The sequence below is a fragment of the Erythranthe guttata genome, chromosome 7, assembly GCF_056151865.1.
Source record: "Erythranthe guttata isolate IM_541 chromosome 7, IM_541, whole genome shotgun sequence".
Classification (NCBI taxonomy): Eukaryota; Viridiplantae; Streptophyta; class Magnoliopsida; order Lamiales; family Phrymaceae; genus Erythranthe; species Erythranthe guttata.
Genome location: NC_142539.1, coordinates 15,191,715 through 15,205,077, shown reverse-complemented (window position 1 = coordinate 15,205,077; position 13,363 = coordinate 15,191,715). Strand labels below are relative to the sequence as shown.

At 35.3% G+C, this 13,363-nt stretch overlaps 3 protein-coding genes across 6 annotated transcripts; 2 read left to right on the top strand and 1 right to left on the bottom strand.

Annotated features, from left to right (window-relative positions):
* Nucleotides 1–3,126: 3,126 nt before the first annotated feature.
* Nucleotides 3,127–4,037, bottom strand: LOC148769809 (uncharacterized). Its single transcript, XM_088820371.1, has 2 exons — nt 4,011–4,037; nt 3,127–3,678 (listed from the first exon to the last, which is right to left on the bottom strand). Exons 1-2 carry the CDS (start codon nt 4,035–4,037, stop codon nt 3,127–3,129), a joined length of 579 nt encoding a protein of 192 aa, XP_088676497.1.
* A 246-nt stretch (nt 4,038–4,283) lies between these two features.
* Nucleotides 4,284–10,298, top strand: LOC105966899 (DUF3754 family protein, putative (DUF3754)). Of its 4 annotated transcripts, none has more exons than XM_012991474.2 (14): nt 4,284–4,838; nt 4,984–5,295; nt 5,490–5,669; nt 5,750–5,885; nt 6,659–6,990; nt 8,024–8,153; nt 8,630–8,758; nt 8,838–8,882; nt 9,055–9,134; nt 9,264–9,360; nt 9,453–9,542; nt 9,636–9,689; nt 9,766–9,831; nt 9,956–10,298. In XM_012991474.2, exons 1-14 carry the CDS (start codon nt 4,489–4,491, stop codon nt 10,121–10,123), a joined length of 2,169 nt encoding a protein of 722 aa, XP_012846928.2. In that variant the 5' UTR covers nt 4,284–4,488; the 3' UTR covers nt 10,124–10,298. The 4 variants fall into 4 exon arrangements, 2 of the variants coding, with proteins under 2 accessions (XP_012846928.2, XP_088677190.1); XM_088821064.1 differs by having other exon boundaries at nt 4,316–4,838; nt 6,656–6,990; XR_016032327.1 differs by having other exon boundaries at nt 4,322–4,838; nt 9,442–9,542.
* A 616-nt stretch (nt 10,299–10,914) lies between these two features.
* On the top strand, nt 10,915–13,086 carry SIP1A (small and basic intrinsic protein 1A). Its single transcript, XM_012991475.2, has 3 exons — nt 10,915–11,315; nt 11,620–11,892; nt 12,722–13,086. The coding sequence occupies exons 1-3, from the start codon at nt 11,010–11,012 to the stop codon at nt 12,884–12,886; spliced, it is 744 nt and encodes a 247-aa protein (XP_012846929.2). The 5' UTR covers nt 10,915–11,009; the 3' UTR covers nt 12,887–13,086.
* The last annotated feature ends 277 nt before the right edge of the window (nt 13,087–13,363 follow it).

The following is a 13,363-nucleotide window of genomic DNA, read 5'->3' as shown; positions in this document are numbered from 1 at the left end:
TTTCAGTAAATTTATTTACAAACAAGTCTACACATGGTCCAGATTTTTTAAAAGATTAAAATAGCCCATCATGTACTTTAATATGCTCCAATTTCATTCTTTAATTTAATTAACCTCAATTTGACCCTAAATTTCACAAATTATTCAATTTTGACTCAAAACACATTTTTATGGACAAATTCGTCCGTCACAACCGTTGACCGCCGGTCTTCGGCGTTGACTTTTTCTCTCTCTCTTTTTTTTTCTTCTTCCGGATTTTTTCACCGGTTTGCGGCGTTGACTTTTTTTTTCCTCCTATTTTTCTGCTACCGATTTTGTAACATCTTTTTTTTCGTTTAAACAACAATATTGTTGTGATGACAGTAATATTAACTATATTACTGTTAAACACTTAAAAATTAACTATACTACAGTTTAACACAGTAATATTGCTATATTAACCTCTAGCACAGTAATATTAACACAACAAAATTCATTATTATTGTGTAATAGAATAATATTACTATGTTGATCGTTCAACAAATGTAACCATAATAAAAAGCCAAAAATAATTAATATTACTGTGAGTGACAGTAATATTACTATAACAACAGTAATATTATCGTCAACCACAGTGATATTACAATAATATACAATAATATTATCATGTTACTCCGTGAATAACTCAAACAAACAAAAAATCCAAACAAAATAATAATAGGGGTAACGACAAATAGGCCCATGACAAGGGCACTTAATTAAAAGAGGGACATCCAACTTTTTTGTCTTTCAAATAAATCCAGCCCATTCAAACTTATTTGCAAATAAGGAAAATCCTTTTATATATACCAAAATTACCCCCAATTCATTGAAACCCAATTCAACTCCAATTTCATGATTTACACCCCAATTTAGCCCAATTTCATCAATTAACCAATTTTAACTCTAATTTCAATTTTGACCCCAATTTTAACCCTAATTCTTATCAATTCCACCCATTATGCTCTAACTTCTTTAATATTACACATTGACCCCGGATTTAAACAAATATATATCACATTAACCCCCAAAACGTTTTTTTTCAGAAAATAATATTTTTTCTGAAGTAGTTTTTTTCCGGCCAGATTCCGGCGTTGACCGCCAGAGACCGCCGGTCTCCGGCGTTGACTTTTTTTTTCCTGAAATTTTTTTTCAGCCGGTCTTCGGCGTTGACTTTTTTTTTTCTTTTTTTTTTATAATTTTGTTTTTTCTTAATTTTTTTTTAATTAATATTACTGTCTTGGCTGCTAAATTACTGTCTCCGGCAGTTATTGGTGGGGATAGCCTAATACTAATACAGACAGACACAGACAAACGAGGAAAAGATGCAACACTCACTCACTGTGTTTACCTTCATAAAAGTAACTTGTTTATTTTTTTATTTAATACATGATTATGGTAATTAATTGGTAATGTTAGTTCATCAATCTCCTTTTTTCAATATATATTCACTCTCAATAATTTATATTATTTATGTTCACATAATAATTACTAGTATATTAATTAGTCAAACGGATTTTTTAAGTTATATCATTAAATTAAGTTAGTTGATAGTGATATGGATTACTCTAATTATTATTAATATGATATGGTTTCAATTTAAATTTTGAAATGATGCCAATAGTGATTACTACTAATAATAATAATGATACATGAATTATGATGATTGATGCATGCATAAAACTAAAAGTATATATATAACTAATTCGTGGGCTTAACAACTACCAAATCCAAAAAGTTTTTCCACTGAAGCAACTACTGCCTACAATTAACTTTGTTGGAATCATAAATCATAAATATTATATTAGGAATTTAATTAACTAATTAATGGGACAATTTAGTCAATTTTGAGATCAATGAAGATGGATCTACCTTATTATAGCCCATGCATTTAGAACCCAGCTACCCGCTTTATGATTTGGATTACCAATTTAGTAGAGCCCCTTTTATAAAAGTGAGATGATATTCGCGATAGTAAAATTACGAATACGGGTTTAAAGAATTCACTCTCTATCTTTCTTTCTCTTTCTCTCTACAATTTTAGCTTTTATATTAGAAGTCATTCTAAAACCCATGTTATTGCAGCCATTTGCAAAAAAAAATGAGTGCATCGAATGAGGATCGAGATACGGAATCCAATGAGGTAAAATTTGTTCGCTTTTGTTCTTTAAATCGCGAAAACGCGACTCACGACCAATTTCGACGCCCGAAAATACGTTTCACGCCTAAACTGAACGCGAAAAAACTAGATTCACGTCCAAACCGAATGCAGGGTCTGGTATTCGGCGCCCGGTTTGGGCGCGCAAAAGTATTTCCCTCGTCCGGTTCGGTCGCCGAGAAGTACTTCATGCGCCCGATTTGGGCGCTAAAAACCGCTACCCGCGTCTGGTTTGGGCGCCAAAAACTGCCACCCGCGTCCAGTTTGTGCGACTTATAAATCCGTTCGTGTGCGACTTAGGGAAACACATTTCCCTAATCACCCCACTATCAACTCTGGCCAGAGATTCCTTGGATTATAAACCGTCAGAACACACAGGACATCCATGACTACTCAAGCGCTCGAATCCCCTACTACAATGCACAAACTTAACACTAGATTTCGGATTGCACGAACGTTGGCCCTTGGAATGGTCCACTGTGGGACTCAGGGACAGGTCACGATACAATCGGTCCTCTAGTGAAGTCACAGTGATGTCTGGGTCTTAAGGACTAATGGTGTACAACTATATCTCAGAAACCTATTACTCGATGAATGAGAACCACTTATAGATTTCTAGGGCGAGGGAGTTCAGTGAACTCATCCAGTATGAGCACCCACTCAAGTATGCCGATGTCACAACACCGAGGACTGATGAGACGCAGTACACATACACTAAGTGCTAGTCTCAAAAGGGAAAGGCCGGTATCCTCATTATTGGCGTAACCCATCGACTAGGAACAAGGTTTAACAGTTACATTACATTGCTGAGCTATCTCACAATTCTACTAGATCAACTCACAGTAATAGAGTAACTCGTTAGGACTATATCTATGTTGCTTGCATGGGATAACAGATATAGAATGCCAAATGAAATATTTTATTATTACGAACGAAAAACGGTTGTTTTATTACAAGGATAAAGAGAAGGACCACAACCACAAGTTGGCTTGTTGGTCACCTACTCTAACAGTCGGATCATCTTTCCTTAATCTATCCATGATTAGCATTGGCTTCACGTGAGAATTTCGCAATTCTTTAATTCTTGTTTTCTGTTGTGGAGTTATACGACTAGTCGTACCTTGTCCGTGAGGAAACAAAGCCGGACGATGAGTATGCCTGCCATCGCTGACAGTCAACCGCCATAATTCATCAAACCTTGACTTTTTGCTAATCAATTTGAACGGACAACCACATTTTTTTATTCCAGTGTTTCTAGGATCTTCCACATCGATATTCGTTTGCCGACCATGTCCGTATTTGTCACATGTCAAGTACAGTGCATTCTCCCTTCTAGACTGACAAATCAAACGGTGACAATGACTAACTGCAGTTGCTTTGGCCCAGTTGATTAATTCTTCCCTACTACCGAACACAATATCAACTTGGAAGAAGTGAGAGAAATCTTCATATTCATTTTGATCCAAAACCGAGGGATCAAAATACAAATTGTCTTCATATGGCTGCGTAAATACAAAAAAAAAAGTTAGATACTTGCACACAAAAAAAAAAAAAAAATAGTACTAGGTATTTCGTATAAAAGTACACGAAATTAATGTATACATTTCGTGTAGTATTGCAAGAAATGAATAACAAAACAGTTTACTTCTGTTTCGTGTGACTTTACACGAAATAAGAGGTATAATTTTGTAGTATTGTACACGAAATGACTGGAAAACACGAATAAGGTGTTAATTTCGTGCAAAACACCACAAAACGACTTGAATAATTTCGTGATATTCTACACGAAACGACTGAAAATCGAAAAAAATCACACTAAAACGTAATTTTTTACCTCATTTACGGGATCGATGTTGGCCATCTTGATAATCGTTGGGTTTTAACTGATTTCTACGAAAACAAATTACGATCTATAAAAGTCGAAATATTTGGAAGTTGAGACGATTTTGTAAAAGGTTAAAGTGTTTTTTGACAAATGAATTATTTCGCAAGGTAGCTGGAAAATACCGCACTATGAACCCATTATTATTATTATTATTATTATTATTATTATTATTATTATTATTATTATTATTATTATTATTATAAAAAAAAGTGAATTTATATTAAATAAATAAAATGAAAGAATTAATTTAAAATAAAATTATGTATGGGCAACGAGTAGAGGAATAAGTCTGAAGTTGCAGTTGCAGTGGCAGAGATAGAGAGAGAGAGAATCAAAGTGAAAAGTGAGTTGTGAGGTTGAAATCAACTTGGTCGGGATATGGCCGGAGCTTAATCCATCCACCCCGGCCGGCCGGCGCGTACAAATTATGTCGACTATCCAAAGTTGCTTTAGCGCCGCTTTGCCCTCATCATCTTCATCTTCTTACTGTTGGTCCAATTATCAATGTCGTGCTCGCATCACTTCATGCTCTCTTCGCTCATCAGCCCCCTCAGTGCAGGAAGAAGCACTTCCCTCTCTTTCTCAAATCCCGCCGCCAAAGCAGGAGGATAAGCCTATTATTATGGATTCGAAACCCAGAAGCCGGTCGTCGGGAATTGAGGTCCCGAGGCAAAAATACATATCTGTCTCAAAGTCGGAACTGTTGGATGCCATCGTCTCCGACATGTTCCCAGATGATGTGGAGTCCCCCGCCCCTCAATTTCTCTCTCTCTCCAGGCCAGTACTACTTACTAATTCATTCTTTCATTCACCTTTACTTTCTCTATCTACATTGATTTTTCCCCATAAATATAATGGAATTGGAATTTGTTCTACTGTATATCTTGTTTCTTACTATTCACACATATATAAAACTTTGCAGATGCTTGGATTCAATTATTCATGCTGAACACAAAATTATTTTGGAGCAAATGAGGGCTGATTTTGATCTCACTCTCTCCACAAACAAGAGCAACACACACCCCCGTCTTGACAATACTCCATCCGATCATTTTATCAATAACGAGAGCACAATAGACAAGGAACAGGGAGATGATGCTGATGCTGACCCCGACGATATATTAACAATGTCCTCTGGTTTTACCCTATACTTGAAACTACTTGTCGATTTTACGTTGAAAGCCGCTAAGACAAATCCTTTCAAGTCCTTGACAAATCCTATCAACACTTCCAGGTATCTATCTATCTATCTTGCATAAACTTAAATCGAGCTTTCCCCTTCCATAACTTTGAACTGCGAATTTTGATCTTTGTTTGTTTAATTCTTTTACCAATATGGATGATTAATCATTGTGATTTGGTGAAGGTATTGTTGACCAAATAAATTATAGGAAATCTTATTGTTCCTAAGTTATCCTTTTTATGTAGAGTTGCGATCCCAGGCCGTTTCCAACATGCTTTCATGAAACTTCTACACAATGCCGGGTTTGAAGAGTTGTCTCCTAGGGATTTGATGTTGACTTCAGCACTAAATACTGATTATCTGCTTACATTGCCAATTTATGTTGACTGGAAAAAAGCATCCGACTCCAATGCCATTATATTCAGGTACACAACTACCAACTCGAACTTACTTGCATCATAAGACTTGTTCTACTGTTCCGACTTATAAGTTTTTATGTATACAGGCGGGGATATGCAAGTGAGAGGCAGAAGGGATTGCTAATTGCTGAAAAATTGGACTACTTGCAGTCAAAGTTGTTGCAAGACTTTTTCTTTCTTTTTGCCAAACCGTTGGGGAGGCTTGCTATCTGGTTAAATGAGGTAACTGCCATAAATTATGATTTCCTTTTTTCTTACAACATTCTAATAGGTTACCATGGTCACTAGTAGTTTTGCCTTCGAAATAAGGTGTTAGGCTAATGCTACATGTATGAGTTTAACAAGAAAAAAAAAGAGAGGATAATAACGGAACCGATGATACAAATTTATGATTTCCTTGCATTTTATTGTATATAAAATAATTGTCGAGCTGGGTTTGAGGTTCTGTGAGAATCGACAATGAGATTTTGGTTTGACCTGCTATAATTAGTGACTGAACAAGATTCTAAGACCACTTCTATTCATAAAGTCAGATATAATTCTCCAATTTTATCCACCTATATTTGTAAAGTCATTTATATAATATTTCACATGAACCTTGTTGGCATAAAGTAAGCAATGCTTAAAATAACTTGACTTCGCTTCATCGACGGCATGAAATGAGATTCTACGAATCATTTTGTCATATAATGATTTTTTTTTTCCTATTTTATGTATATGTTTGCTCTGCAATGTAGTAAGAATCCCGATTAAAATCCTAAACTCGTTTACGATTTTACTACTCTCTACCTTGTTAAATCCTAGTAGAATCCCAATCCAAGCAAAATCCTTAGAGTTTGTAAGTAAAATCTTTAAAATCTACGATATGAACGATTTTTTCGTTGGGATCCGAATTTACGATTACAAATTTTCAGCCCCCTTTCGGTTCTACTTAAAATCCTCAATTTTGACTACCTTGTTGGTCTGTTGACTTGTAGTATACTTTTGTGAAGCAGGTGTTCAAGAGGATCACTCAAAACCAAGAAATTGAAATACTGGGAAATAGATTTAACCTTTGGCTTAACGAGTTGTCTCTTCCGCTGAAACCTCCTTCCAATGATGAAATGCTATATGATGAGCTTAAAGGAGCTGACATTCTATCTAGTGACCTTCCTATATGGGTAGCTGCACAGAAAGCAGCAACTCTTTATGAAGGAATGCTCTCAGAAGTTGGACCCCGTGAGAGGCTCTTAAGAAAGTTTCTTGCATGGGTTGGTCTAGTACCATCAACCCCTCAGCATGCATTTGACCTTCAATCCGACACTAGTACTTCTGAATCCAATTTAAGGTTCGATGCTCATTGACTATTATCCCACTGCACTTCTGATTTGTGAATTCTTATGTCATTTGATATTTTAAGTATTTATTTCTGTTGATATGTATATAGAGGCTGGCATCATAGTACGTATTAAAAGTTTTGCATTGAAGATGCAGTAGCTGTCATCCAAAGAGCAAGTTAAGAATTTTCATAGAAAAGTATCTTTTAGAATCTTTTCATATCTCGACTTTCAGTTTCAATGTTAATTAAATCAAAAAATTAAATCAACTTCTTGATCAGTTAGTTGCTAGAAACCTTCCTTCTCCATTGCACCGATTTATTAATTCTTCCTTAACTATTTGAGAGTTATTTCTATGGATGAATCTTATGTCCGTAACTGCGCTGAGATCGTGTTTAATAGACACACAAAATGAACAACTTCTTCTTTCAGATGACTATTCAAGAATTTTATTATTAAAATTTCACATTACCAAGTCGCCTAAACCTGTCGCATCTTTGCATGTTTTTGCTAAGAAAGCAACCATGTTTCATAGTGTTGAGATGCCCGCACCATTTCATGATAATTTCAGGACACATAGTTCTTTAACTTAGAATATTAGAAGGTTGAGTAAACTAACCATCTAATGGTTTCTAACATGTAATATTATTTGTGGTGACCCCTATTAACTCAATAAAAAAGAGGTGCTACTGCCCTTCATGGATTCCATAGTTCTTATCTTGTTGCCTCTAGATAGGTTTCATCTGCCGAGGTTCCTTTTGATGCATCATATATTAGCTTCTAGTTCTACTTAAAGAGCACCTGAAATTCAAGAGTCTTTCATTTTTTACCATGCCAATGTGTTTGCTTGGTGTGATTCGATATGGCATCTGTAAATTTTAATGTATGTAGTTTTTAAGCTCAACAATGTAATTAAATATCATGCTTCTTCTTATTTAAATATGTGTAGATGAGCCTTTGTCATGCTAATTTCTTTATTGAAGGAATTTAATCTAATTTAGATTTTACTGTAGATAATTAGAAGAGATGTTTTTATTTGTGCAGCCCAAATTTCCTTTCGAGAATATCAATGAGTGACATATGGAAACCTGCATCACGTAAATCATGTGGAAATGATTTCAGGAAGGTGCTAAGAAATGCCATTTCAATTCTATTCTCACAATCTGTTCTCCAGGTATGATTTTATGTACAGAATCTCCATTTCTTCTTAGATGAACTTTAGTGTTTCTTTCTTGTGTTTCGTCAGTACCAAGTCTTAATAATAACATTTCTTGGTAACTAGTCCAATAATATGAACACTGGCTTCACATTTTCAGTTCTGGGAAACTAAGGATATATCTGGTAGCAATACGAACATTTGATTGCTTTATTTAGTGGATGTAATTGAAAATTTAGTACCTAAATGCAATGATAAAATAAGGAACATTTTCTCTTATATTGACATAGTTTGAGAAAGTAGAAAGTTTATCATGGAACTCCCAAGTGATGAGTTCTACTTTCTCAATCCCAATCTATTTTCAAGCACTTGTTGAAGTCAGAAATACACACATTAAAAAAGAGAAATAAGAGAATAGTTGAATATATGGACATTGTTTTCTTTTTACCATCACTTCACTTGTGTTTGATTTAAATAAATATGTCTTCATCTAGGAGCTTGCATTCGAAGAATTAATCTTGCTCTATACTGATGAAATTGGAGAAAGAGAAACTGCAGACCAAGGGCAGGTCTCCTCGTTGCAATTGAAAATCTACGAGAGAATCCCCGTTCCAGATTTGCCCGTAAATGCTTCAGTACTGAAAAGTTTTTGCTACACAAATGGTTTGTGCGGATGTATGATATTTTGATTAACTTTTGTAGGTTGTTTTCCCTCACAAGAAGCTGTCCTTTCGTATTCTTGACACGGTATGCATAATATGGCTACCAGAAGTGTTAAATCAGTTTAATGTTGTATTACAAAAGTGATCTATACTGTTACGCTATTATAATTAAGCGCGTATTTGTGCTGTTTGTTGAACAAATAGTTGGTAATACGGTGATATTGATAAACGTTGATGACAGAATTGGACGTCTGCAGGTACGGCTGGATGTTGCAACAATAGTGGGACTTCTGGCTTACTTCTTCAGTTATAAATTTGAAGACATTTTATCTTCACCGTAGGTGCTTGCCAGGTTCATAATTGTTTGCTTTACAAGTTTTGCTTCAAAAAAACCGGTTCCATAATGGATGATTGTGTATGAATGCATCGTGACGTAGAAAATGTTTGGGCTGTATGAATTGTGCAGATCAGCAGCTCTTCTAGATGTGGTTGCAGCTAGTGCACTTGTGTTATATGTGAGTCGTGTACTTTTGGGGTACAAACAAACAAGGGATAGATATCAAGTGAGTTAGAGCTAGAGCCACATTCTTCTTTTATCTAAATTTTCGTTTTTCAAAAAAATAAAAAAGCTTACATGTTGAAAGATTTTATTCAGCTTCTGGTGAATAGGACCCTTTACGAGAAAACAGTAGCTAGTGGCTTTGGTTCCATTCATTTTCTTCTTGATGCTTCTGAACAACAGCAGGTGGGAAACCAACTAAAATTACATTAAATCTTTTCTATCTAGCATATATGAAGTAGTATGCGTCCCTGATTTATGTTTGAGTACTTGATGCAGTACAAAGAAGCCATTTTGGTGTACGCAATCCTACTTAAAGCAGAGAGTAGCCAGGTTAGCGGTTTGTTTAGACATGCATATTTTGGGTTTAAGTGGGATATTCATATATAATTGTTGAATTCAAATGCAGGTGAGAAGCACAAGAGCAATTAGGGAACAATGTGAGGCATTCCTTTATGATCGTTTCCAAGAGAAGGTACGTACACTCTATTTAATTTCTTCAATCAATCAATCAAACATTTACTATTATTATTATTATATATGTGAGATGAAGATGAAGATGAAGATGATTGTATTAATGAATGAATGACAAAAAGCAGGTTGAAATGCCAGTTGATAAGGCAATACACACACTGATGAGGCTAGGTCTTTTAACGGAGAAGAAGGTAAGTCTCGTTGATGATGGAGATATTCTAGTCCAGGCTGTGCCATGCACCACCGCATACCTCATTCTCCGAGATCGTTGGAATACTCTTCTTATCAACTAATTACATTTCTTTTACACTAATTATATATATTTAGTTTTTTTTTTTTTAATTAGAGAAATTAGAGAAATTAGAGCAAAATTATGTTTTGATGAGTATTTGGGATGCATCATGCATTCTTCAAACCCTTTTTAATACTCAACTTGTCAAATAGTATATTAGTCCATCCTTCTGCAAATAATATGTCATTAAATTCAACAATATAATGCATCAAACCTAATCTTACTAATATATTATTTTTGTACTAAATCGAAAAATCTCTAATCCAAAATGTAACCTGTTAACATTACGTATTATTTTTCGATTTTGGAATAACCTTTTCTTATATAATTCCGGGTATCTCAGTTTTTGATTTTTTTTTTCAATTTTGTGGATCACAATCAATAAATATTCGATTCTGATCTCCAATCCGATCATTTCAATTTCCGCAAGCTATTCTGAAAATTCTACTTTTCCACCTACTACAGTATACATTACTATTATTAGTGAATCATAACACAAAATCGGATTTCTACCAATTCTGATCAGAATATTCAAAATATGGAATAAGTTTTTCTTTTATATTTTAATTTCGAAAAATAACATTTTTGATTTATTTAAAAATAATTTGGAATGGAATATAGAAATAATTTTGAGTTGATATTTTTGTGAAAATAAAAAGTTCCAATGGGATTGATTCCATTGGAGCCTCAGGGGTAGTGGTTAGTAGCAACCAATTGGGACGAGTTTGTAGGTACTTTGGTAGGTAATTCATTCAAATTCAATATATAATATTAATAATATATTATTATACATACATACCTACTCACTCACTCACGCCTTTTCTCTCTCCTCTCTCTCTCTCTCTCTCTTCTACTTCGTTTTCATCATCATCAAGATAGATTCAGAGATGATGAAGGACGCAATCAAGGCCGCCATAGCCGATGGCTTGATTACTTTCATGTGGATTTTCTGCGCATCTTCTCTCGGTGCCCTAACCTTCGTTGTTGCTTCTTCTCTCGGTGTTGTCTCACAAGCTCTCCCCACCCTTTTCATCACCACCTCCCTCATCTTCTTCCTCTTGTTCCTTTTTGGTTTCATCTCCGATTTCCTCGGTGGCGCCACCTTCAATCCCACCGCCACCGCCGCCTTCTACGCCGCCGGCTATGGCGGCGCTGACTCTCTCATCTCTGCTGCCCTGCGCTTTCCTGCTCAGGTCCACCTCATTTCCTCTTCTTCTTCTTTTTTTTTTATATATCTATAAGTGTGTGTATATGATGATGATGTAATTAAGAAGATGGTAGTACACAGTTTGATTACATAACTTTTTTTTTTTTTTGCTAATTGAAGAAAGGTTAATTTTTTTAAACATGTGTTCCCTACACGCATATACATTTTCCTGCTAATTGAACATGTGTTCCGTGAGAATATTAAATTATTTTGACCTCTTATTAAACATGTGATTAAAAAAAATACAAGGCATATTAAACTGTTTTGATGTGTGTACACTCACTCTACAGGCAGCTGGTGCAGTGGGCGGTGCCCTCGCGATTTCGGAGGTAATGCCGGTGAAGTACAAACACATGCTTGGAGGTCCTTCTTTGAAGGTTGACTTGCACACTGGAGCTATTGCTGAGGGAGTTTTGACTTTCATAATCACATTTGCTGTTCTCCTTATTATCATTAAGGGTCCTCGTAACTCCCTTGTCAAGAACTGGTTGATTGCTATGTCCACTGTCGCACTTGTTCTTGCAGGTTCCACTTATACCGGACCTTCCATGAATCCTGCCAACGTAAGCCTTTTTTTTCTACCTTTTGGAAAGTTTATTAGATAATCTTGTCGTTTATTTATGGTTCTGTTACCCTTTTATTTGATTATCGGTCTTCATTGAACATATAAACGACAAGGAATATAAATATTCTTCTTACCTAAGAGTAAAGGTAATAGCTTTAACATTTGTCCCTTTAATATATCCATGCAGTCCTAATATAGACTTAATCGGATCTAATAGCGCAACTACAACTCAGATGCCAGCTATTAATATCTTGGTAGTTGTGGACGAGTGTCCAGCTACCTAGACTGATTATCTGTTTTTCCTGTAATCTCGTTGTACAAGTGTATATTCCTCAATGGGTTGTTCTCTGAGCGAGTATCAAACTCGTATTCATTATTTTTTGCTTCTTTTTTTGCCTTTTCCTAGTCAAATTTTTTTGGTTCCATTTTCTCCAACCAAAAATCACTTGGAATAGTCTTTAATCCATTACATACTATTTCTATCTTAAAGTTATCACTCCCGAGAAGAACTTTGTTGAGTGATTTCTTTTCCATGATGGTATACACCTTCAAGAGCTGGGTTTGAACAGATGATTCTGATATCTATTTGAGTTGTTGTTCTTCTTCTTCAAGCTTTTGGTCCAAGTATTTTAAAGTCATAATAAAGTTTCATATAACCACGTCTTAAAGATTATCGCTTCACGAACCCTAATGGTTCTGTACGATATTAGATTTTTTGTCCTTATGGCAACTTATGTTATGTTGTAAAGATACAAATCTATTTCTGGAGTATAATTGTGTGTTGTGCCTGAAGAAGTTTGTGTTTAAACTTTTACGTGCGTGTGCAGGCATTTGGGTGGGCTTACATAAACAATAAGCACAATACATGGGAGCAATTATACGTGTACTGGATATGTCCGTTTGTTGGAGCAATACTGTCTGCATGGATTTTCCGCTTTGTGTTTCCTCCACCCCCGACGCCCAAGAAGCAGAAGAAAGCGAAAGTAAATTAATCTTGTCGATAGTCGGTACATTCTCAAGTTGTATTTTTCACCAATAATAATACTCAAGTTATTATGGGATGCAGTTGAATTATTATGTTTCCCCAGCTAACAATTTAGTTGGGTTTGGATGAACCTCTGTTAGATTTCATTTATTTCCAAAAAGAAAACATAGTTTTCAGTGCAATATATCTTCTACTTGATAGATCAAATCAATCTTAAATATTCTTCAGTACTCTGTCGTAAATGTGGTGAAAGATATAACTCATTTAGGGAACAAAATAAAGTTGCAGATAAGAAACGACCCCTACGGAAATGGATCAAGGTGTTAATCATTTCATCGTTTTGGACAAGATAGGGTTGTTTAGCTTTCGTAGATATTCAAATTTGTATGTTCTTTTCACGGCTATCTCAGCTAGTGGCAAAACGGCTTCGTTCTTGGTGTGTGTTGATTCAATTGAAGGACTCTTTGATAAGCTTCACATTCAG